Source organism: Sapajus apella, unplaced genomic scaffold (assembly GCF_009761245.1).
Source record: "Sapajus apella isolate SASKATOON/1434 unplaced genomic scaffold, GSC_monkey_1.0 scaffold146, whole genome shotgun sequence".
Taxonomy (NCBI): domain Eukaryota; kingdom Metazoa; phylum Chordata; class Mammalia; order Primates; family Cebidae; genus Sapajus; species Sapajus apella.
Genome location: NW_022437086.1, coordinates 542,005 through 567,005, shown reverse-complemented (window position 1 = coordinate 567,005; position 25,001 = coordinate 542,005). Strand labels below are relative to the sequence as shown.

Here is a 25,001-nt window from a genome sequence, read left to right as displayed (position 1 = left end):
GGTGAGTGCTCACTCCATTTCCAAACAAGTTTTCACTGCCCACAGACCAGGAGATTCCTGGGCTGAAAAGCGCCAGAAGTTTTCAGCGTGGCATTTTCAGCCGGTGCTGTGTCTACACACAGAAACTCACATAAGCCTAGTCTGCCTTTTTTGGCTGGTGCTGGAGTGCCTGGGAGACAGAGCTGCCCATTCAACTGAAAGGGAGGGGGCTAAGACAGGGAGCCAGGGGATGTGGCTCGGCGGGTACCAGCCCCACAAAACAAGCAATCTGAAGTGTTCTGGATTGAGAGTTTTGCAGCAAGCAGTTGGACCCAGGACCGTCCAGCTCAATGTGAGGAATGGTGTCCCCCACTACCGAGGCAGTTCACACAGCAGCTGAGCAGAGCCTGCAGCAGCTCAGCAACACCTCTGCTGGCAGACTGTGACTAGACTACTCCGTGCAGGGCAGGGCATCTATGAATAAAGGCAGCAGCACAGCAGGAACTTATAAATAAAGCAGACCTTCCTAGAACAGAGCACCTGGGAAAAGAGGCAGTTATGAGTTCAGCTGCAGCAGACTTAAGTGTCCCTGCCCAGCAGCGCTGCATGGAACAGTGGACCTCCCAGCAGAGCACTTGAGCTCTTGTAAGGGACAGACTGTCTCTTCAAGCAGTTCCTGACCCCTGTATACCCAAAGAGACACCTCATAAAGGAGAGCTCAGGCTGACATCTGGTGGGTACCCTTCTGGGATGAGGATAGCAGAGGAAGAAACCTGTGGCACCCCTTGCTGTTCTGCAGCCCCCGTGGGCGATACACAGGTGAGTGGGGCCTGGAGTGGACCTCCAGCGGTCCTGCAGCAGAGGAGCCTGATTGTTAGAAGGAAAACTAAGAAGCAGAAAGAAATAGCTTTAACATCTACAAAAAGGACATCCACTCAGAGAGCCCATCCGAAATTGACCAACTGTAAAGACCACAGATAGATAAAACCACTACGATTGGAACAAACCAGCACAAAAAGGAGGAAAACACCAAAAACCAGAATGCCTCTCCTCCTCCAAGGGATCACAACTCCTCACCAGCTAGGGATCAAAGATGGATGGAGAATGAATCCAATGAATTAACAGAAACAGGCTTCAGAAGTTGGGTAATAACAAACTTCTCAGAGCTAAAAGAACAAGTTATAACCCAGTGCAAAGAAACTAAGAACCTAGAAAAAAGGATAGATGAGATGCTAACTAGAATAAACAGCTTAGAGAAGAATATAAATAACTTGATGGAGCTGAAAAACACAGCACGAGAACTTCACGAAGTATACACAAGTTTCAATAGCCGAATTGACCAAGCAGAAGAAAGGATATCAGAGATTGAAAATCAACTCAATGAAATAAAATGAGAAGGCAAGAATAGAGAAAAGAGTGAAGAGAAATGAACAAAGCCTCCAAGAAATATGGGATTATGTGAAAAGACCTAATCTACATTTGATAGGTGTACCTGAATGTGATGGAGAGAATGAATCCAAGCTGCGAAATACTCTTCAGGATATTACCCAGGAAAACTTCCCCAACCTAGCAAGGCAGGCCAGTATTCAAGTCCAGGACATACAGAGAACACCACAAATATATTCTTCAAGAAGATGAACCCCAAAGCACATAATCGTCAGATTCATCAGGGTTGAAATGAAGGAAAAAATGCTAAGCACAGCCAGAGAGAAAGGTCGGGTTACCCACAGAGGGAAGCCCATCAGACTCACAGCGGATCTCTCGGCAGAAACCCTGCAAGCCAGAAGAGAGTGGGGACCAATATTCAACACCCTTAAAGAAAAGAACTTTGACCCTGGAATTTCATATCCAGCCAAAATAAGCTTCATAAGCAAAGGAGAAAGAAAATCCTTTATGGACAAGCAGTTGCTGAGAGATTTTATCACCACTAGGCCTGCCTTACAAGAGCCTCTGAAAGAAGCACTAAACAAGGAAAGGAACAACCAGTACCAGCCACTCCAAAAATGTATCAAATGGTAAAGACCATCAACACAATGAAGAAAATGTGTCAACTAACAGGCAAAACAACCAGCTAGCATCAAAATGGCAGGATCAAATTCACACGTAACAATATTAACCTTAAATGCAAATGGGCTAAATGCCCCAATCAAAAGACACAGACTGGCAAATTGGATTAAAATTCAAAACCCATTGGTGTGCTGTATTCAGGAAACCCATCTCACATGCAAGGACACACATAGGCTCGAAATAAAGGGATGGAGGAAGTTTTATCAAGCAAGTGGAGAGCAAAAAAAAAAAAAAAAAAAGTGTTGCAATCCTAATCTCTGATAAAATGGACTTTAAACCAACAAAGATCAAAAGAGACAAAGAAGGGCATTACCTAATGGTAAAAGGATCAATGCATCAAGAAGAGTTAAGGATCCTAAATATATACGCACCCAATACAGGAACATAAAGCACCCAGGTACATAAAGCAAGTTGTTAACAACCTACAAAGAGACTTAGACTCCCACACAATAATAGTGGAAGACTTTAAGACCTCACTGTCAATATTAGACAGATCAATGAGACAGAAAATTAACAAGGTTATAGAGGACTTGAACTCATATAGAGAAATGCAAATCAAACCACACTGAGTTACCACCTGATGCCAGTTAGAATGGCGATCATTACAAAATCTGGACACAACAGATGCTGGAGAAGATGTGTAGAAATAGGAACACTTTTACACTGTTGGTGGGAGTGTAAATTAGTTCAACCATTGGGGAAGACAGTATGGTGCTTCCTCAAGGACCTAGAAATAGAAATTCCATTTGACCCAGCAATCCCCTTACTGGGTATATACCCAAAGGATTATAAATCATTCTATTAAAGGACACATGCACATATTTGTTCATTGTAGCACTATTTACAATAGCAGACTTGGAACCAACCCAAATGCCCATCGATGATAGACTGGATAAAGAAAATATGGCACATATATACCATGGAATACTATGTAGCTATAAAAAAGAATGAGTTCATGTCCTTTTTAGGGACATGGATGAAGCTGGAAGCCATCATTCTCAGCAAACTAACACAGGAACAGAAAACCAAACAGCATGTTCTTACTCATAAGTGGGATTTGAACAATGAGAACGCATGGACACAGGGAGGGGAACATCACACACCGGAGCCCGTCAGGGGATTTGGGGGGGGGGAAGAGGGCGGAGAGTATTATGACAAATACCTAATGCATTTGGGGCTTAAAACCTAGATGATGAGTTGATAGGTGCAGCAAACCACCATGAGACAGGTATACCTATATAACAAACCTGCATGTTCTGCACATGTATCCCAGAACTTAAACTTTTTTGAAATGTTTAACCAAAAAAGTTATATACATCATTAGAAATTACAGAACATGGGAAGTATTTATACCTTAAATTTCGCTTAAAACTGATGTTTCTTCATGACAAGACTCAGATTAAGTTGACCCTTTTTTGTGTTAATGTTTATAATAGCACAGTAGTGTTGTATCCTTTGTTAATCAGCACATGATACAAATATCTCTTAATAGAGTTGATCTTAATTACTTGATAAATATGCTCTCTGACATTTTTTCACTCTAGAGTTGTTTTTCTCTTTATTATTAATAGGGACCTTGAGTTTGATCAAGCATTATGCAAAAACAACATTAAGCCACATTTAATCTGATAGCTCTTCTTTCTTCTTCTTTTCTCTTTGCATATAGCTTGCTCTGGAAAATGAAGCCTCTCATCTTTCTTTACTGGTCAAATAAGCTAAAAACCTATGCTCTGCCACTTCTGAATTTTTGACAAAATATTCTTCTTGGGCCAGAAGTAATGATACCACTGGCAAACTTCTTAGAAATTTGGAGACTCAGGCTTTACTCTAGATCTTCAGAGTCAAAAACTATGTCTTAACAAGATGTCCTGTTTGTTGCTGTACACAATAAAGTTAGAGAAGTATCTTAACTCACCATGAAGTTTCCATATGGGAACTATAGACACTTATCTTGTACTATGTAAATACGGCATTAAGAAATGTACATACCTGTACTAATGTTCTTTATTTTATACTGTATTATCAAGAAAAGTGTTGCATATCACTGATTTCGTGATCTTATGCCATCTTTTCTCAGAGTTAAAGATACATTACAGAATATTTCTGTCCTGGGAAGTATCCTACTGGATAATAGCAGTAACTCATATAAGTCAGAACTACCTCTGTTTACTCTCATTTTACCTGATGTCAAGTCAAGTATTCTTTCTATGGCCACTTGGTAAATATGTTTTGTTTTTCAGGGAGTGTTAACATTCAGGGATGTGGCCATAGAATTCTCCCCAGAAGAGTGGGAATGCCTGGACTCTGCTCAGCAGCATTTGTATAGGGATGTGATGTTAGAGAACTACAGAAACCTGGTCTCCTTGGGTGAGAATAACTTCAATATACAACTCATATTCTACATTAAATATTTCATTGTTTTTTGTTTTGGAGGTTCTGCTTTGCATAAATGAGTTTCAGAATCCTGCTTCAAAAAGAAAAAAATTGGTTATCTGTTGAGGTAGAATATAATCTTGAAGATGTTTCATCTTAACATTAATCTTTCCCTTTTTTGAGCTCATCTGCATACCTTAGTCTAAATTAATGGTAATATCAGAAATTTGGTAGCGTAAAATATTGTTACTCACACCTAAAAATGCAGCTTTCACAACTGATTTTTGGTTCAGTATTACTGAGTAATAGAGCTAAGAACCCACAAATTTAAAATACTTTCTAAATATTCCAAAGTTTCTGTTAGGAAATAGATGGGAATTAATTTTCTACAGCCTTCTATAATGTTCTCTCTTCTCTACTGAGCACAGTAATAGACTGGTAATCGGATTATCCTAGCAAGAGTCATGTTATTTTTTTCTAATAAAACAGGTCTTGCTATCTTTAAGCCAGACTTGATTACCTGTCTGGAGCAAAGAAAAGAGCCCTGGAATTTGAAGAAACAGGAGACAGTAGCCAAATACCCAGGTAGGTGGGAGTGAATCAAGCAAATGACAAATGATGGTTCCTAATGTCCAGGAGGAAGCCAGACATTTTAACATGCTTCCAGAAGCTTTCCTCCTATGGAAATCGTTTCTGAGAAGCCATCATTTTTTCATAGGGGCATTTTTTTGTCCTATTCTTGTGAATTTTCTAAGCACTGTACTTCCCCTTTAGTAGTGTGTGGGTTTTTGTTTTGTCATTTTGGTTTTTTTTTGAGTTTACAGTGATCACGAAAGTATTTTTCATGACTTAAAAGAAAAGGTGTTATTTGACTGCTTTTCCGTTGCTTTGGGGGAAAGAGCAATATCTGTATTTTTGAGAAACTCTATATTTTAAACCATTTTTTAAGTTTTCTTTCTGGATACTGTCTAAGTTTTGGTGATATTACAATTTGGATCAGAAATCCCAGGAACACCACAAAAAGATGTATGCTTCCTGGTTTATAATTTTCTATTCTGTGGAGTCTTCAAATGTGATTGTACAGAAATGTATATATCAAAACACTAAGCATCTCCGTAAATGAAATAAACTGTAAAACTGTGTTACTTCAAAATGTTACTTTTTTCATATAAATAAATGTTGGTAAATATGGTCAAATTTCTCAACTGTAATATAGTTCAGTTTATCAACTTCATACATTTATTAACTATACTGTGTCACTGGGGAGCTGAAAACATTGCTGAGTACATATTAAACTCCCAATTTTAACTTTATTTTAAATGACGTAATTTTATTTAGTATAAATCTTACTATGACTGTCATCCATAAGTATATATATGTATAAATGTGTATATATAAAATATATATACATATATATACAATCCCAGTAATGTGAATTTTTTCACAAATTATTGAATACCTATGTATTGTATACAATGTATTAATTTTATATGTGTATACATAATGAACAAATATATTACTTACCTTTTTTGTAGTGAGAACAATTAAGATCTCTCAGCAGATTTTCAGCATACATAACAGTATTACTTTCTGTAATCATAAAGCTATACCTTCGGTTACCATAACTTACTTGTCTTATAACTGAAAAGTTGTACTATTTGAACAATATATCCCACTTTCCCCACCTCCAGGACCTAGTACTCACCTCTATAATTTCTTCTTCTAAGAGTCCAACCTTACTATATTCTCCATAGAAGTAAGATCATATAGTATTTGCCTTTCTGTTTCTGTCATGTTTCACTTAGCATAATGTCATCTAGGTCCATGTTGTAGAAATGTCAGGGTTTTATTATTTATTATGGCTGAATAATATTTTGTATGTATACTATGTTTTCTTTGTGCAGTCAGTTTTTACATACACTTTAGATTTTTTTTTTTATATCTAATCAATTGTGAAAAATACCTCAGTGAACATGGAGGTGTAGGTATTTCTTTGAGATAGTAAATTTACTCTATATACAGAAATGAGATACTTGAATTGTATAGTAGTACTATCAAAAATTTTTCAAAGGAACCTATATACTGGTTTTCATAATGTCTCTAAAAAATAACCCATCACCAAGGGTGTACAGCATTTCTTTTCTAAATATATTCTTGCCAATACTTCTTAAAAGTCTACTTTTTGATACTAGCAATCCTCACAGGTATACAGTCTCATTATGAATTTAATTTGCATCTGCCAGATTGGTGACATTGAGCACCTTTCTATATACCTGTTGCCCAATTGTATGTTTTCATTAATAAACGTTTCTTTAGTCCTTGGCTTATTTTAAAATCTTACTACTACTACTACTACTATTATTATTATTATTATAGTTGTTGTCTTTTATTCGTATGAGTTTCTTATATATTTTTGATACCATTTACTAGATATGGTTTTCTTATTCTGTTTTTTTATTGGTTGTGCAGAAGCATTTTAGTTTGATACACTTTAGTTTGTTTATATTTGCTTTTATTGCTGTACTTTTGCTGTCATATCCAAAAATTCATTTTTAAGACCAATATTAAGGTTTCTATATTTTAAGATTATTATTATTATTATTATTATTATTTTTTTTTTTTGAGACGGAGTGTCGCTCTTGTTGCCCAGGCTGGAGTGCAATGGCGCGATCTCGGCTCACCGCAACCTCCGCCTCCTGGGTTCAGGCAATTCCCCTGCCTCAGCCTCCTGAGTAGCTGGGATTACAGGCACGCGCCACCATGCCCAGCTAATTTTTTGTATTTTTAGTAGAGACGGGGTTTCACCATGTTGACCAGGATGGTCTCGATCTCTTGACCTCGTGATCCACCCGCCTCGGCCTCCCAAAGTGCTGGGATTACAGGCGTGAGCCACCGCGCCCGGCCTATTTTAAGATTATTAAGAATTTATGTCATACATTAGAGTCCTCATTTTATATATAATTTTTAAATATAGTATAAAAAAATAGTTTTATTCTTTTACTTGTGGGTATTCAGTTTTCCCAGTCCCAAGCATGGAAGAGACTGTACTTTCTGCATTGTGTATTCTTGGTGCCAAAGATTAGTTGGTCTTACATGGATGGATTTGTTTCTGGGCTTTCTGTTCTGCTCCACTGATACTGGTGTGCATTTTTATGCAGAGATAATTTTGTTTTATTACAATAGTCTTCAAATGTAGTTTAAAATCAGAAAGTATAATGCCCCTAGCTTTGTTTTTAATCCTGAAAACTGCTTTGGCTGTTCAGTTTCTTGTAATTTCATATAAATCTTAAGATTGCATTTTCTATTACTTTGAAAATTTTAGTAAAATTTTAATGGGCATTTATTGAATCTAAATTTTCTAATTTTGTAGACTGATTTCAGCAGGTTAAAAATCTTCTCTTGGGTCAGTTAGCTGATAGAATCCTTTTGCAGTGGAGAGGGGTTATATGTGGGTCACATGGTTGCTTCTTGATCTGTTGTGGAGTTTGCCTTTAGTCGGCTTGTAACCAGTAGCCTGGGGAGTTGTTAATCTTCCCTTATTTCTGAGTAGACTGAATTGCCTTTAGGACTATGATCTGTAGGGCCAGCACTAGGGCAGTATTCTGCAGTAGGGTTGGTGTATGGTGGGCCTGATATGAAGTCTATGGATGAGTGTGTTTCTTACTGAGGCGAGATTTCCCCAGGTCGCTCTGTGGGAACCTAGGTGGCAGAACTGGCCACAAACTGTGACTGTCAGTGCTGAAACTGAGTCACCTGAACTGTTTCAGAGAGCACAGTAAAGGCCAAGCTCTGCAGACCTACCACTGTAACCATAAATAGGCATCTTTCTCTGGGTCTCTGGATATGCAGAACCACTCCTAGACTATGGCTGGAAGGAGCTTGAGATGGTTATGAAGTCACTGCAGAATTTTAAGTGGAGTCAAAATAGGTGAACCATTTCTTGGTTTGTAGCCAAAATCAAGGGTTTTCAAGTTTGCCACCTGAATGAGAGCCTGCCTTTTCGAAATGACTCCAGTCAGTCTTTAGCTCTAGCAGGTTTTAAAACCCTCTCCCTGAAAAACAGAATTGTTATTATAAAGGTCTCTTCTTTGAGAAGGGGGTCTCACCATATCACCCAGGCTGGTCTCAAACTCTTGGCCTAATATGATTCTTCTTCCGCTTCAGCTTACCAAGTTGCTAGGTTTGCAGGTGGGAGTGACCATGTCTGTCAACATAATGGACTCCATGTAGTATTTCTTATAGGACTGTTCTAGAGGTAATTACGAACACCCTTAATTTTCATATTTGAAAGCCTTTTTTATTTTTAAAGTAAATTTCTCCTAGATTGCATTATCTGACAAAGATGTCACAATAATGATACTGTGTGCTCAATAATAAAAATAGAATAAAAACAAAAAAACACGGTAGAAATTGTGCAGTATCTTTTTTTTATTACCTTGAACTTCGGGAAGTTCTTAGTGAGTCCTTTTTTTTCTTTAAATAACCTCTCTACGAATTTTCCTCTGCAGTCTTCTTCGAAGACTACTTTCATGAATATATTGGTCTCGTTAATGGTATCTAATAAGTTACGTATAACATGTTGATGTTTTTCTTTTTTTTTTTTTCTTATGACTCAATATTTATAAATAATATGTCTAGTTTTCTGATTATTGTTTCTGGTCATTAATTCTGTTGTGATTCTACAAAGTTTTTCAAGTTTTTTTGGTTCCACAATTTCTAGTGGTTTTTTTGTCTTTGTTCTATTTTTTTTATTGCGCATACTTAATATTGTTTTGACATCTTTGTCAAATAATGCAAGGATTTTTTTCTTAAGAATTGAGTTTTGGAAATTTATTTTTTCAAGTGGGTATGTTTACTGTCTTTTTTTTTTTTATGTCATATGACCTTTTATAAAATTTGGAAACCTAAAAACAGCCATCTAATCTAATATTTAAAGACTTGAATAGTGGCTATAACAATGAGCCAGGCTCTAGATTGTTCAGCGCTTCACAAATGTGTTCTCAGTTGTGTTTTCTAGCAGATACAAACTGTAATTCTCATTACTCCATCATTTACATATTAAGGGAGACAGACTCTGTTAATTGGACAGTCTCCTATAATTTCAGAACTTTAAACAGACCCACTCACTGTTCTAGATCTCTTCTGAGAGTAATACCAGGAGTTGTGTTTTACTTATCCCAATTGCTGTTGAGGGAAAGAAAGGTTGGTAAGTCTTTAAGCTAGACTTGGTTACCTTCTGCAACATAGAAAATATTACTGGAATGTGAAAGGAGTGGACAGAATAGCCATACAATCAGATAGGTATGAATGGTTTAGCAGATAACACATGCGAAAGGTCCAAAGGTGAAGGAGAAAACAAGAGTTTAAAATGTGCATTTGGGAGGCTGTTCTCCAATGAAATTGATTCTTTATCGGGAGCACGTCTGCCAGGAGCTCTCGACCTGCAAGAGGGTTCCAACTTGGATAGGGGGGTGCATGGAAGACAAAGAATGATAGACAGATGGGGTCTGGAGGGTTGAAAAGCATATGCTTTACCAACAACTTTATTCGTGCTCAGGGTCAGTATATATATCTTTTTTAGGTATGTGTCTACGTGAGACAAAGGGGTACAGAAAGTTTTTAAGTAGAAAAATCAACATCATAGGGTAAGAACAATGGAAAGGTCAGATACACAATTAACCGGAATAGGTAGTCACACTATCTCATCTAGGGGCAAGTCATTTAATTAACCAGAACAGGTGGTCACACTATCTCATCTAAGGGTAAGTCATTTATCTTCTAGAGAAAATCAGCAAAGTCGTAAAACATGACTTAGTAGAAAACTCAATTATCACATACGTAAAACATGTCTTAGTAGAAAATTCAAATATCGTACACAATGCATCTCATGACTGCATGGCCATCTGGCGATTGCCCACAAGTTTAACTTTAACCTAAGGCTTTCTCTGTTCCTGCTTTCCAATAGCTCGACTCCCTCAACTGGAGACACTGTCTGGGCTCGAGCCCTCCGTATTGTGAGGCCCATTTTTGGGGGGCCTCACACGGGAGCGTTCCCCACAATTCTTGAAAAGCCTCTTACTATCATGGAGGAAAATTTTTGATGTATGCTTATTAGGCTTTTGAGTTTTCTAAGTCTTTCATCCATTTAATAATCTGCTGGTGCATTCACAGTGAGAAACAGACTCCTCTTTTCATGCTGTGAGGATCTAAATAATCTAACTCCTCTTTTATTGCTTTGAGGGATCTGGAAAATTTGTGCAAATTTTTGGAGACCACTATGTTAAACTGTTTTTAGAAATCTGTGCCTTATGTTAGACATCTGTGGGAGGAGTAAGGGAGACGTTGAGATTTGGTTAAGAGATTTGACAGAGGCCAGGGACAGATGTCATATGTTTTCTGTTTTATAATTTCCAGTCAATTGATCATACAAAAAATGAAAGTGAGAACTTTTATCAGAGCACAAAGCATCTGATTAAGTACAAGAAAATCTAAACATCTGTTTCACTTCAAAGGTATCTTTTTCTTAGTAGGAACTAAGCTTAGAAATTTAAATGCTGTATGACAAATGCCTCTACTTGTCGAATAGTTCATTTTATCTACTGACCTCACAATTCCTAAAAACACTAATATCATAGATTACTTAGAACACTGTCCAGCATATAAATTCTAAATTGTTATGTATTTATTAATAACTATTTTTAAAATAATTTTATCTTCTTTACTATGAAGATTATTAGGGCTATGTCCTATATTATTTTTTTCTTTCTGATTTACTGTATATCAACTATGCCTGTAATTTCACAAGTTCTGAGGTAATATGTGCTCAGATGTATATGTTATATAAAATGTGAATTAATAGGCACACCACATATATTAAAATCTTTGATTTATATGTTTTAAGTTTACTGCATACAAAAAGTTATTAGTATTTTTCTCAACTTTTCTCAAACCTCGTCTACATGATCATATAAATTTATTTCTAATTGTTCATTTTATTTTATGCCATATTGTACTGTATTTATGTTGTTTATATTATTTAGTAATGCTTTGCTTTGCTTCCAGAGGTTGGCTTATTGCCTTTATATTTTGTGCAAAAATAGCACTTGTATGTTAATAACATAATATGTCTAGTATTATTCAAATGCTTATTTCTTCACACTTTCTCATCAAAGCTTTTAATAAATGATTATAATGCATTTTCTATAAAATGTTACCACTTTCACTGTATACTAGTGATTCAAACTTTATTGTCTTCAGTAGCAATGACATGAAATCAACCTAGTTACCCATCAGTGGTGGATTGGATAAAGAATATGTGGTATCTATACACTATGAAATACTACATAGCCCCCCAAAATTTTGTTATTTGTAGCAACATTGATGCAGCTGAAACCATTTTTTTTAAGTAAATTAATGCAAAAACAGTCAAATACTGCATGTTCTTACTTAAAAAGGAGAGCTAAATATTGGGTATACATGCATATAAAGGTGAAAACAACAGACGTTGGGGACTGCTAAAGGAGGAAGGGAGGAAAGAGACAAGGCCAAAAAAGCTACCTATTGGGTACCACGCTATCTACCTGAGTGGTGGTAGCAGGACCCTAAACCATAGCAGTACATAATACACCCACATAACAACCCTAGACATGTAGCCACTGAATCTATAGGAAGAGGTGAAATTAAACAAAAATGCCAAAATCCGTTCTCTTTATAAATGTGCAGTCAGTTAAAATGCATGGCTATCTAGAATAATTACTTTTTAGTGTACATTATGTTGATTCAATATTTTTGGTTAATTTTTTTTTGTTAAATTTTGTTCCACCATTTTATATTTCGGTGGCTTGTGTTTTAGAGTAGGCTATTTTACATTAATTGTGTTTTTAGGTTTTATGTATTGTAATTTTGTATACCAATATTCAACTCTGTGTGCATTAAAACAATGTTTGGACAGAAGTCAGATATGAATCAGCCTTATACATATTGCCAATATAATTATTCCTGTTGGCCCATGTAAATATTACCCCTATTTTATGACGTGCATATTTGCTTTTTTTGTTGTTGTTGTTTAGTAGTCAATGATTGTTTTATTCTCAATTTTAAAAAATACAAGGGCCAGATGTGGTGGCTCACACCTCTAATCCCTGCACTTTAGAGGGTGAGACGGGTGGATCACCTGAGGTCAGAAGTTCCAGACCAGCCTGATCAACATGACAAAACCCTGTCTCTAATAAAAATACACAATTAGCTGGGTGTGGTAGTACACACCTCTAATCCCAGCTACTCCCAGAGGCTGAGGCAGGAGAATTGCTTGAACTCGAAAGGTGGAAGTTGCAGTGAGCCAAGATTGCACCACTGCACTCCAGCTTGGGCAACAAGAGCAAAAGTCCATCTGGAAAAAAAAAAAGCATAGCAAAATTTGTAATCTTTAATATTTTTAATTATATAGTTCAGCTTTGTTAAATATATTGACATTGTTAGCAACATATCTTTTAGAACATTCTTATTTTTGTAAAAGAAATATGCTATACAAATGAATCTACTACTCATTTTTCCCGTTGTCTGACCCGTTACACACATCATTTTATTTTTAAGGATGTAACTACATTCGCAATTCCATGTAAGTAGATTCATACAGTATTTTTTTGTGTGTGGCTGGATTATTAAATTTAGCATGATGTCTTCAAAATTTTTCTTTCTTTTTTTTTTTTTTGAGACGGAGTTTCACTCATGTTAGCCAGGCTGGAGTGCAATGGCGCGATCTCGGCTCACGGCAACCTCCGTCTCCTGGGTTCAGGCAATTCTCCTGACTCAGCCTCCTGAGTAGCTGGGATTACAGGCATGCACCACCATGCCCAGCTAATTTTTTGTACTTTTAGTAGAGACGGGGTTTCACCATGTTGACCAGGATGGTCTCGATCTCTTGACCTCGTGATCCACCCACCTCGGCCTCCCAAAGTGCTGGGATTACAGGCTTGAGCCACCGTGCCCGGCCCAAAATTTTTCTTTATAATATTAGATTTCCTGCTTTTTAAAAGCTGATTAATATTCCATTTTTTTGTATTTTAAATTATATTTATCCATTTATTTGGTAAGGAAAGTTTAAATTGTTTTGCCTATTGGCTTTTCTGCATAATGCTGCAATATGGTGTGCAAATAACTCACTTGACCATGTATTAAAGAGTTTATATCTGCACTGCATCCTGTTTTATTACTTTGATGTTCTACCTTTTTACCAGTACTGAAGTGCTTTGATTGGTGTAGGTTTGTTTTGTGTTTGGAAATTATTAAGTGTAATCCTTTCAATATTTTTCTTCTTAAAGATTGTCAAGATTGTCAGCCTTTTCATAGTCCCTTGAGATCTTAAGTAATTATGTTGGATTTTTTTCTATCTTTGGAAAAGGAAAATTTTAAATTGAAAAGGGTTGTGTTGAATGTGTGGGTCACTTTAAGCAGCATGGACACCTTTACAATATTATGGTCTTCCAACCCTTGAAAAAGAGCATGCTCAGGCCGGGCGCGGTGGCTCAAGCCTGTAATCCCAGCACTTTGGGAGGCCGAGGCGGGTGGATCACGAGGTCAAGAGATCGAGACCATCCTGGTCAACACGGTGAAACCCCGTCTCTACTAAAACTACAAAAAATTAGCTGGGCATGGTGGCGCGTGCCTGTAATCCCAGCTACTCAGGAGGCTGAGGCAGGAGAATTGCCTGAACCCAGGAGGCGGAGGTTGCGGTGAGCCGAGATCGCGCCATTGCACTCCAGCCTGGGTAACAAGAGAGAAACTCCGTCTCAAAAAAAAAAAAAAAAAAAAAAAACATGCTCAAAAGTATGTCGTTTAATTTTTATATTTTTTGAATTTTTCAGCTTCTGTTACTGATTTCTAGTTTCATTCTATTTAGGCCATAATTGTTTGTAAAATTTTAATTAAATTGTTAAGACTTGTTTTGTGGTGTCACAGGTGGTCCATCTAGGAAAATGTTTGATGACCTCTTGGAAAGAAAGTGTATTCTGCTGTCTGTATACATTTGTTAGGTATAATTATAGGGCATTCAAGTTTTTTGTCTCCATATTGATTTTCTGTCTCGCTTTATTACTGAAAGTGGGATATTGATGTATCCTTCCATTATTAAATTGTTGTCTATTTCTGCTTCAATTCTGTCAGTTTGCTTTATGTGTTTGGGAAAACTAATGTCAGACATATTTATAGACACTCAGTGAATGAACCCTCTTACTATAATTCGTGTCTTATGAAGTTTGACTTAAAGTAAATTATATGAAATATGACAGCTTTTGACTTAATAAGCCTCTTCTCACTTGGTTAACACTTGCATGCATATTTTTCATCCTGCTATTTTCAGTCAGGTTTTTTTTATTAGATCTGAAGTGAGTCTCTTGAAGATATAACATAGTTAGATCTTGATATAGATCATGATATAGTTTTATTTTCATTTTGAATGATACTTTTACTGGATATAGTATTCTTGCTTAGACTTTTTTTATTGTTTTAACTATGTTATCCTCCTCGCTTCTTGCCTGAAACATTTATGTTTATAAATTTACTGGTAATCTTGCAGAAACATGCATATAAATAACATCATCTCTTTTTTCTTCCTGCATTTCAGATTCTCTTCTTGTCTGTGACTTTCAAAATGTCGTTTATGTTGTGTGTTGTTAGAAATCTCTTTGTGTTAATCTTAGTTGAAATTTGCTGAGCTTCTTGATTTTCTTATAGGTTTTATTAATGTTGAAGTGCATGTTAGTCTTGTTTGGTACTTCTCCACAATTTTTTTTTGTGTGTGCTTTTTATCTTTTTATTGTTTCCTTTTTGTTATTTCATTTTGTTTTATTTCCATTTTACTCATTGAGCATTATTGAGATGCTAATTTTGATTTTTTTAGGATTTTAATAGATCTAGACTTTAATTCAGATTGTCTTAGGTAATTTTTACATCTCTTTTAATAATTTCTAGATACTCCTTTTTTATCTTTGAACCATATTATCTTGATGTTTTGTATACGTTGTAATCTTAGGTTGCAATTTGTATAATAAAAAACGACATGTCAAAATTTTTAAGTGGCTCTTCTCTGGGGGAATATGATATCAATTTTTTAGACTAGAGATTCTTGGAGTCTCTCAAGGTTGTTCTATGGTTGTTTTTTCTGGGCTTGTGTGTTTTTTAGTTAAAAAAGATTCCCCATTTTAAAAAATTCTTTTCTTTTTTTTGATTCGGAGTTTCACTCTTGTTGCCCAGACTGGAGTGCAATGGCGCATTCTTGGCTCAGCACAACCTCCACTTCCCAGGTTCAAGTAATTTTTCTGTCTCAGCCTCCAGAGTAGCTGGGATTACAGGTGCCTGGCACCATACCTGGCTAATTTCTGTACTTTTGTTAGAGATGAGATTTTACCATGTTGATCTGGCAGGTCTTAAACTTCTGACCTCAGGTGATCTGCCCTCCTCAGCCTCCCAAAGTACTGGGATTACAGGCATGAACCACCACTCCTGGCCATTCCCCATGTTTCTTATTGAGGTACTGTAGTCACTTGCTGTACCCATTATCTGTCTGTGATACTGAAGTGTTTCTTCTCTTGTAATGGTCATTTACCTTTGGTCTCAACTGTCCAAAACTGTCAAAGTATCCCACTTTTCCTTTGAACACTGTCATGGAATATAGGAATTAATCTTTGGTAAGATCTCAAAAAGTCAGAAGCATGGACACCTGTGGCACTATTTTATTTATTTTTGGAGGGGGATTACAGGAGTTGGTAGTCTATTTAAAGTGATCATGGGATGAAGAGTGGCTGTGGTGGGTAAATATGAAATATTTTTATTATACTTTTATATGGTTCTTGGCATTTTGCTCATTTGGGGTGCTGTAAATGCTTAACTGGTTCTTAGACTTCTCACAAAGGTATTTTGGTCAGTATATTTCTGTTAAGTTTATATGTCTATAAAGGAGTTAGAACCTGTGGCATTTTATTGTGTCACCTTGTAAATGTGTTTTGTATAATTTTATATTTGTAAAGTATATGTGCCTGAGTCTAATGAGGGAGAAATTTTGTTCTTCTTCTTCTTCTTTTTTTTTTTTTTCCAGCTGGCTCTTTTCTTTTTACTGCAGAGATATTGCCGGAGCACGACATAAAAGATTCATTTCAAAAAGTGATTCTGAGAAAATATAGAAGCTGTGACCTGAATAATTTACATTTAAAGGAAGACTACCAAAGTGTGGGTAATTGCAAGGGACAGAAAAGCAGTTATAATGGCCTTCATCAATGTTTGCCAACTACCCATAGGAAAACCTGTCAATATAATAAATGTGGCAAAGCTTTTGAGTTGTGCTCAATCTTCACTGAACATAAGAAAATTTTTAGCAGAGAGAAATACTACAAATGTGAAGAATGTGGCAAGGACTGTAGGTTCTCAGATTTTACTAGAAATAAGATAATTCATACTGCAGAGAGATGCTACAAATGTGAAGAATGTGGCAAAGCCTTTAAAAAGTTTTCAAACCTTACTGAACATAAGAGAGTTCATACTGGGGAGAAACCCTACAAATGCGAGGAATGTGGCAAAACCTTTACCTGCTCCTCAACCCTTATTAAACACAAGAGAAATCATACTGGAGACAGACCCTACAAATGTGAAGAATGTGGCAAAGGCTTTAAGTGCTTCTCAGACCTTACTAATCATAAGAGAATTCACACTGGAGAGAAACCCTACAAATGTGGAGAATGTAACAAATCCTATAGGTGGTTCTCAGACCTTGCTAAACATAAAATTATTCATACTGGAGAGAAACCCTACAAATGTAATGAATGTGGAAAATCTTTTAAGTGGTTCTCGGCCCTGAGTAAACATAAGAGAGTTCATACTGGAGAGAAACCCTACATCTGTGAAGAATGTGGCAAAGCCTTTACCCGCTCCTCAACGCTTATTAACCACAAGAGAATTCATATGGAAGAGAGACCTTACAAATGTGAAGAATGTGGCAAAACTTTTAAGTGCTTCTCAGACCTTACTAATCATAAGAGAATTCACACTGGAGAGAAACCCTACAAATGTGAAGAATGTGGCAAGGCATCGAGCTGGTTCTCACACCTCATTAGACATAAGAGAATTCATACTAGAGAGAAGCTCCACAAGTGTTAAAAATGTGGAAAAGCCTTTAACAAGTCATTATATCGTGTTCAACATCAGAGATTTAATAATGAATGCAGTATAAATGTTAAGTCTGTTGAAGAACATTTAACATCTTGGAGGATCGCTTTAAGAACTTGCTTCATAATGTGAGTGCTTTTGTGTTGGGTGCATATGTAGCCCTTTACTATTATGCAATGCCCTTGTCTTTTTTTTTTTCTTCCTTTTTCTAATTTATGTTGATTTAAAGTCTGTGTTTTCAGAAACTAGAATTGTGACCCCTCCTTTTTTTCTGTTTTCTATTTGCTTGGCAGACTTTTCTTTTTCCCTTTATTTTGAGCTTTTTTATGATGGGTGTCTCAATTACAGCATACCAGTAGATCTTGATTCTTTATTCAGCTTGCTACTCTTATTTAATTGGGTCATTTAGTCCATTTACATTTAAGGTTAGTATTCATATGTGTGGATTTGGTTCTGTCATTATGATCTTACCTGGCTATTTTACACATTTGTGTATGTGGTTGCCTTATACTGTCAGTGGTTTGTGTACTTTAGTGTGTTTCTGTAGTGACTGGTAATGGTCTTTTTCTCATTTAGTGCTTTCTTCAGAAGCTCTTGTAAAGCAGGTCTTGTGGTAACAGATTTCCTCAGCATTTGCTTATCTGAATAGGATCATATTTATTTTTTCCTTGTGAAGCTTACTTTGGCTGGATATGAAATTCTGGGTTGGAATTGATTTCAGCTGAAAGGTTTGTTGTTTGATGGGCTTTTTTTTTTTTTTTTTAAGAGGTGACCTGGTCTCTCTAGCTGCCTTTAACATATTTTTTTCTTTCATTTTGACCTTGGAGAATCTCATGATTATGTGTCTTGGGGATGACCTTCTCGTGGGTTAGGGTTAGGGGTTCTCCACATTTCCTGCATTTGAATGTTGGTCTCTCTATCTAGGTTGGGGAAGTTCTCATTGATGATATCCTGAAATATGTATTTCAAGTTGTTTTTATTCTCCCCATTGCTTTCAGGCACTCTCTTTAATCACAGATTTGGTTTCTTTATATAATCCCATATTTTTTAGAGGTTTTATTCATTCCTCTTTTTTTCCCCACTATTGTCTTATTTTGGAAAAGTAAGTTTTGAAGCTCTGAGATTCTTTCCTCTGCTTGGCCTATTCTGCTGTTAATAGTTGTGATTACATTATAAAGTTTTTGTATTGTGTTTTTCAGCTCTATCAGGTTGGCCACATTTTTCTCCAGACTGGCTGTTTTTTTTCTGTCAGTTTCTGTAATTTTTTTCTCCCTTCCTTGCATTGGAATGCAACTTTTGTAGCTCACTGAAGTTTGTTTCTGTTCATATTCCGAATTCTACTTCTGTCATCTTAGGCCTTGCTGGCAACGTAATTTGGTCATTTGGATGAAAGAAATCATTCTGGCTTTTTGTGTTTTCAACATTGTTGCATTGATTGTGTCTTTGCAGGAATATCTTTGAGGTTGCTGACCTTTGGGGTTTGGGGTTTTGTTAATCCTATTTGATTGTCTTGGGTATTTGTGGTATAAGGTGGATTCAGCTGACAGGCTTTGTTCTTGGGAGTTTTTTTTTTTTGTGTGTGTGGTGGTCGTGGTGGTGGTGGTGTGTGTGGAGGAACCAATGCTTAGCTCACAACTCAGAGGCTGTATACTTTATTTCTGGGCGACATGTATTCAGCCCCAACTGTGTTCTCTGGCTCCTTGAGATTTGGAGTCCGCCACTCTGTGGGACTAAGGTACCACAGCTGCAGCAGAGTGCTAGTGGATATGGGGTTTCTGCCTGTCTTTGGGCATTCACCTCAGTGGCAGATGCAAAGCAGCTGGGAGGGGAGTGAGGGATACTGCTGGAGACTGTGTGCTGTTTCACTAAAGGTGCTGGGGGCAGGATGCTGGCCAGTAAAGGTTTTCATACCTTCTCTGTGTCCCCCAAAAAGGAGTGATTGTTCAGTGTGTGGGAGGATACCCTGTTCTCCACACAGAGTTAGCACAAAGGCAGGGGTGGGACTTCCTCTCTGCTCACCAAAGCTTCATCTATGATGGCAGTTGCTGTGGGTGGCAGGGGCATACTGTGTTCCCATTTGCTGGTGGGGCAAGCAAAGCCAAACCCTCCTTTGCAAACATGTGCCAGCAAAGTAATATGAGAAGGTGCCATGGTCATGGAGAAAACTGCAGTATGGAGAAGAAACATGTGGGTTGGTAGTCATAGGGGCTGCCTTGCTGGAGCTCTTCATGGGTCAGGCGTGGCCCGGCCCATCAGTGCAGATGCTGTAGTATGGGCTCCCAAGGTACCTGAGACTGCCCTGTAAGCATCTGTGGCCACACTGGGTCCCTGGGAGAGGTCAGCAGACCAAGGAGTGCTCAGTTGGACCAGCTTCTTCTGATTTGCAAAACCATCCTGCAGCAATTAGGTCCAACAGTTCCCCTAGGGCTAAAGCCTCTTATGGACAAAGTTGAACCTAGATAAATGGCCATCACTGGTCAGTTTACTACAGATACTCTTGCACTGAACCCTGTGGGCACCATATGAACTGGCTGCTTTCCCACCTCTTTGCTTGTCATCTGGGGGCTGCATCTTAGAGAGATGTAGGACAGCAATCAGTGCAGTCAGCCCAGGATTGAGGAGCTGTGCTTCGGGCCAAGTTAGGGGATCACTGTCTGGTAATGAGTAGTGGGTAATTTGTGGGATCCATGGAGGATGGACGGGCCTCCTCTCCTTGGTAAACTTGCTTGAGGTATGAATAAGGCACTTAGTGTTTTGGATTTTTTATTAGTCTGACGGTAGCAAGGACAGTTCTATAGAGGCAGTGGCAGAAGTATTTTCAGTTTCCCCTGGAGGCTCTGTCCACGGAGCCACTAAGTTGCTTCTGGCTCAGTAGCTCTGGCAATGATTGGCTAGTGGCCTAGGCCTGGAGAACCTGCTCAGTGAGAATATGAGAACAGACACTCATGTAAGTCTGGCCACTTTTTTGAAGGGCTGCGGCAGTATGCTGTTCTCCACTGCAGTTTCTAGTCGCCTCAGATTTTCCAGTGCCTGAGGTCATCACCAGTGAATGCTGCAAAACAGTAACAATGGCAGCCTTCCCTTTTCTTTGGGAGCTCTATCCCAGAGAGGCATAGACCTGTTTCCAGCCCGAATGCACCTGTAGGAGGTAGCTGGAAACCCCTGTTGAAAGGTCTTACCCAGTGAGGAGAACATAACTGGGGACCCACTTACGAAAGCAGTCTAGCCACATCTTCAAAGGACAACGCTGCTGTGCAGAGGCACCACTTCCACCTTCAGTTTATTTGGACGCTCTAAAGCCAGAAGGTTGGAACAGCTAAGTCAAACAAACAGCAAAAATGGCAGCTTGCTTTTCCCTCTAGGAACTGTATCCCAAAGAGGTTTCAAAACTTTATCAACCAGGCCGGGCGCGGTGGCTCAAGCCTGCAATCCCAGCACTTTGGGAGGCCGAGGCGGGTGGATCACAAGGTCAAGAGATCAAGACCATCCTGGTCAACACGGTGAAACCCCGTCTCTACTAAAAACTACAAAAAATCAGCTGGGCATGGTGGCACGTGCCTGTAATCCCAGCTACTCAGGAGGCTGAGTCAGAATTGCCTGAACCCAGGAGGCGGAGGTTGCGGTGAGCCAAGATCGCGCCATTGCACTCCAGCCTGGGTAACAAGAGCGAAACTCCGTCTCAAAAAAAAAAAAACAAAAACAAACAAACAAACAAAAAAAAACTTTATCAACCAAAGAGCACTGGTGGTAGGAGCTAGAGACCCTGGTTGGGAAGTTCTTTCCAGTGAGGAGGAACAGGACTGGGGACTTGCTTTAACAGACAGCCTGGTCATGTCTTTTTAGAGCACCTTTACTGTGCTGGGAGATCCCTTTCTGCCCCCAGCTTGGGCTCTTTAAAGCCTGAAGGCTGGAATGGCTAAGTTGCCCAAGCAGCAAAGGTGGGTGGCCCACTTCTTTTTTTGGTAGCTCCATTTCAGGGAGGTGCAGTGCTGCTTCCAATGGTTGACTGGAATTCTAAGCCAGTAGTTCACTGTGGAAGTGAGTCCTATAGACCGTCACTGCTCAGACCCCTGGATCCTACCTCTTTCCTATGGATATGTACAGGGGTGTAACCTGTTTTGCTGGAGTTGCAGCCACTTTTTCTGGGAAGCCAGATTATCTAAGGCTCTTGAATCTCTGCACAGGCCTGAGCAGCTTCTTTGCTGAGACTCAGTGAAGCTGTGTGTGTTAAACTGAAAGCCTTGGTAAAGTGGGTTCATGAGGGTATCTCCTGACTTGAGGGTTGCAAAGATCTGTGGGAGAGCCATGGGTTCCCAGGGTCACACATGCACTCACTACTTTACTGGGTGGGGAGGTTCCATTGGTTCCATGTTCCCGGGTGGTCCGTTGTTCTGCCTTGCTTTACTCTGTTCTCCATAAGTTAAGTTGTTTCTTTGATTAGTCCAAATGCAAGTACCTGTATGTTTTAGTTGAAGGTGCTGTATTTATGCACACCTTGCATTCCTCTCTGTGAGAACTACATAGTCTAGCTGCTTCTAGTCAGCAATTTTGATCACTTTCTTGTAAAAGGAACCTACTTTTTTATATTAAAATAATACATTTTCAAAAGCTAATATTGATGTAATTTAACTCTTACATTTAATGCTGTGTCTTCATTTCTAGAATTTATGTGAAAGAATATGGTCTGTGGTTGCCGCATCAGAGTTAATGAGAGGTTCTTCTAGATTAAATGAACAAAGTTGTATACCTTTCCATGGAAGAGTAAGAAAACTGAAATCTAAGATACATGAAGAAATTATAAGTGGAAAGGCCACTTAGTGGTTGGTTTACAACAGTATCGTAAGTGACAGGATAGGTGTGTGGTAAGTGATCAGGATAACATTCTGCATAGTAAGAGAAAGAGTTTGAATTTTAGAAGGAAATTTGCTTTACCATTTGCAAATTAGGGTAACTAAAATACAGTGAAGTTCCAAATGCCTTTTTAATGCAATGTGTGAACTTAATTTTTCATAAACTAAAATTATTGTGTTAAGGCTATTTTACATTGAATGTGTATCTTGCCACTGATGTTAACTTATCCCAGCTTACCCAAGATTATAGATAACAGATGGTAACAATATACTATTGGGTGACAGTGGAATAACCTCTCTCCTGATTCCTTTGTCAGTGGTCTTTAACTTAAAATGATTTGGAAGATATGGTTTCTACAACTTACATTGTTGTTTTTCTTGTAACTACAGGTGATTATGATGGTTGTAATGAAGATTATTTGAGTATAATGGAGCTGTGTGTTTCTGAATTCTGAACAACTGTTTACAAAATTTTATCCTTTTTTGTTGAACATATAACTTGTCTGCTAAACACACACAGATTTTTAGTTTTGATTTACATGGATTTAAATAACAGATATGTCACTGTAAACTTTAGGTGTAACAGATTTATACAGACAGTAATCATATTTGTTTATAGTTGTGTGCCTACTTTGAGAAGAAAAATATTAGAATAAAACATAACTTTGCACGTGTTGATAACTTACCAGCAAACCAGAAACTTCAGATATTTTGAATGCAAATCTATTAAGTTCATTTAACTGAAATGTTATTGCTCCTGGCTTAGAGTCATCTTGTGCAAATTCTCTTTTTTGTTGTTGTCTGTTTGCCTGTTTCTCACCATAGACATATTATTTTTGTCTAATTTTATAAAACATTTTGTATAACCCCTCAGATTATGAAAGTGATAAAGTTTAATGATATTCACAAAATAATTTTCACACTTGAATAATTTCAATGCATGTTATTTCCTATGTTTTATATTTTGTTTCAATTAGATAATGCTGTTTAATCCAATTTTCATTCAGTTATTGTTTCCTTTATAAAATTGACATAATTGAGTCTATTAAATTTATTAGATCAGTTTATTCAAGTAAACAGTTGAACGTTTAAAAAGTCATTCGTTCTTTTTGGCATATATGTGAAGTAAACAAATACAGTATTAGCTATGTAATAGAACTAATTATTAGAAATACTGTTTTTGAAATTAATTTGTGGTCTCAGGTGAAAAATTGAAAATACCTATGGTAAAGAAATGAAATTAATTCTGCATATGAAGAGAGCATAATTGTACCCGTGCTGCATAGTTAACTCTCACAATTGAAACCAGATGAAGAGATGAACATTCTAGCAAGAGTAAGTGAAAACCTTGTAAAAGTTTCAGATTGTTTTTCTACAACTAAACGTATACTGAGAGAGGTAGAGAGCAAGGCTGTGCAGTCAAACCTGGAATTGCTGACACATGTTAAGAGAGTGCCCCACAGATATCAAAATGTAAAATGCCTTGAACTCTTTTCATTTAGAGTAACAAAATGTGGTTTTAGTGTTCCTGCTCTATATTCTGTCTTAGAATTATCAAGCCATTTTTTAGATTTTTGTTTTTTAGATGGAATCTCTGTCACCCAGGCTGGAGTGCAGTGACGCAATCTTGGCTTACTGCAACCTCTGCCTCCTCGGTTCAAGCACTTCTCCTGCCTCAGCAGACTTCAGGAGCCTGCCACCACACCTGGCTAATTTTTGTATTTTTAGTAGAGACAGGGTTGCACTGTGTTGGCTGATGGTCTTGATCTCCGGACCTCATGATCCCACCCACCTTGGCCTACCAAATTGCTAGGAATACAGACATAAGCCACTGCACCCAGCCTTGATTCTAGATCTTGACACAGCACATCTTCAACTTCAACTTCTATACTGTCTCTGAGGATAGAAAACCTGGGTGATATGGAAGAACAAAACCAATCATTTGTTATAAGCCAAGGAGATTTTATTTCTGCCTGTTGCCCTGGGCTCTCAGAAGTGTAGTTCTGGCAGACATTACTGGAAGGTAGAAGTGGGAAACAAGCCTAAATAAAAATTTGGTGTGTGCAAGACTGGCTTCTTAGGAACTGGCAGGATCAGCCTTCAATTCTGGGTAGATTTTGGGCAATTGGGTGATATGTAAAGAGTGGTATGTTGCATCAGGCCCTAAGAATACCCAGCTTCTGCCAGTAGTAAAACCCAGTAAGATCTGTATTTTTTTGGACTATAAATCAGGAGATTTAAAAAATATAAATGATAGGCTTGTTCTATATATTCTTAATGATTCACAAGAACTGTTTGGCCTTATTTCTATACTGAAGCAGACTCTGAATGCCTTAAAATCTGTTCATTATTAAATACTGAAAGACCAAAAACAAGTAAATGAATGTTTTAGTTTTTATAGGTAATTCAGCCAGTATATTTATTTTTTCTCCTAAATTTTTGGCAACTATAAAAGCATGGTCATAATGTCTCTTTTATAGATACTATGAACATCAATTGTTTTGATCTCAAGATATTTGAGAATTACATTACCCAACATGTCCAATACAATGTTTTTTTTTTTTTTTTTTTTTTTTT

General features: G+C 37.6%; 1 protein-coding gene across 6 annotated transcripts in view; it reads left to right on the top strand.

Annotated features, from left to right (window-relative positions):
- Positions 1-25,001, top strand: part of LOC116540902 (zinc finger protein 736) — an 82,694-nt gene that overhangs the window by 26,971 nt on the left and 30,722 nt on the right. For 2 of the 6 annotated variants that reach the window (XM_032264717.1, XM_032264716.1), the window contains exons 2-4: positions 4,287-4,413; positions 4,909-5,004; positions 16,511-17,702. In XM_032264717.1, coding sequence (XP_032120608.1) covers positions 4,287-4,413; positions 4,909-5,004; positions 16,511-17,565 — 1,278 coding nt within the window. In that variant the 3' untranslated portion in view covers positions 17,566-17,702. Of the gene's footprint in view, positions 1-4,286; positions 4,414-4,908; positions 5,005-16,510; positions 17,703-22,236; positions 24,061-25,001 lie in introns of those variants that run through there. The other 4 variants (XM_032264715.1, XM_032264714.1, XM_032264718.1 and 1 more) reach the window with 4 other exon arrangements.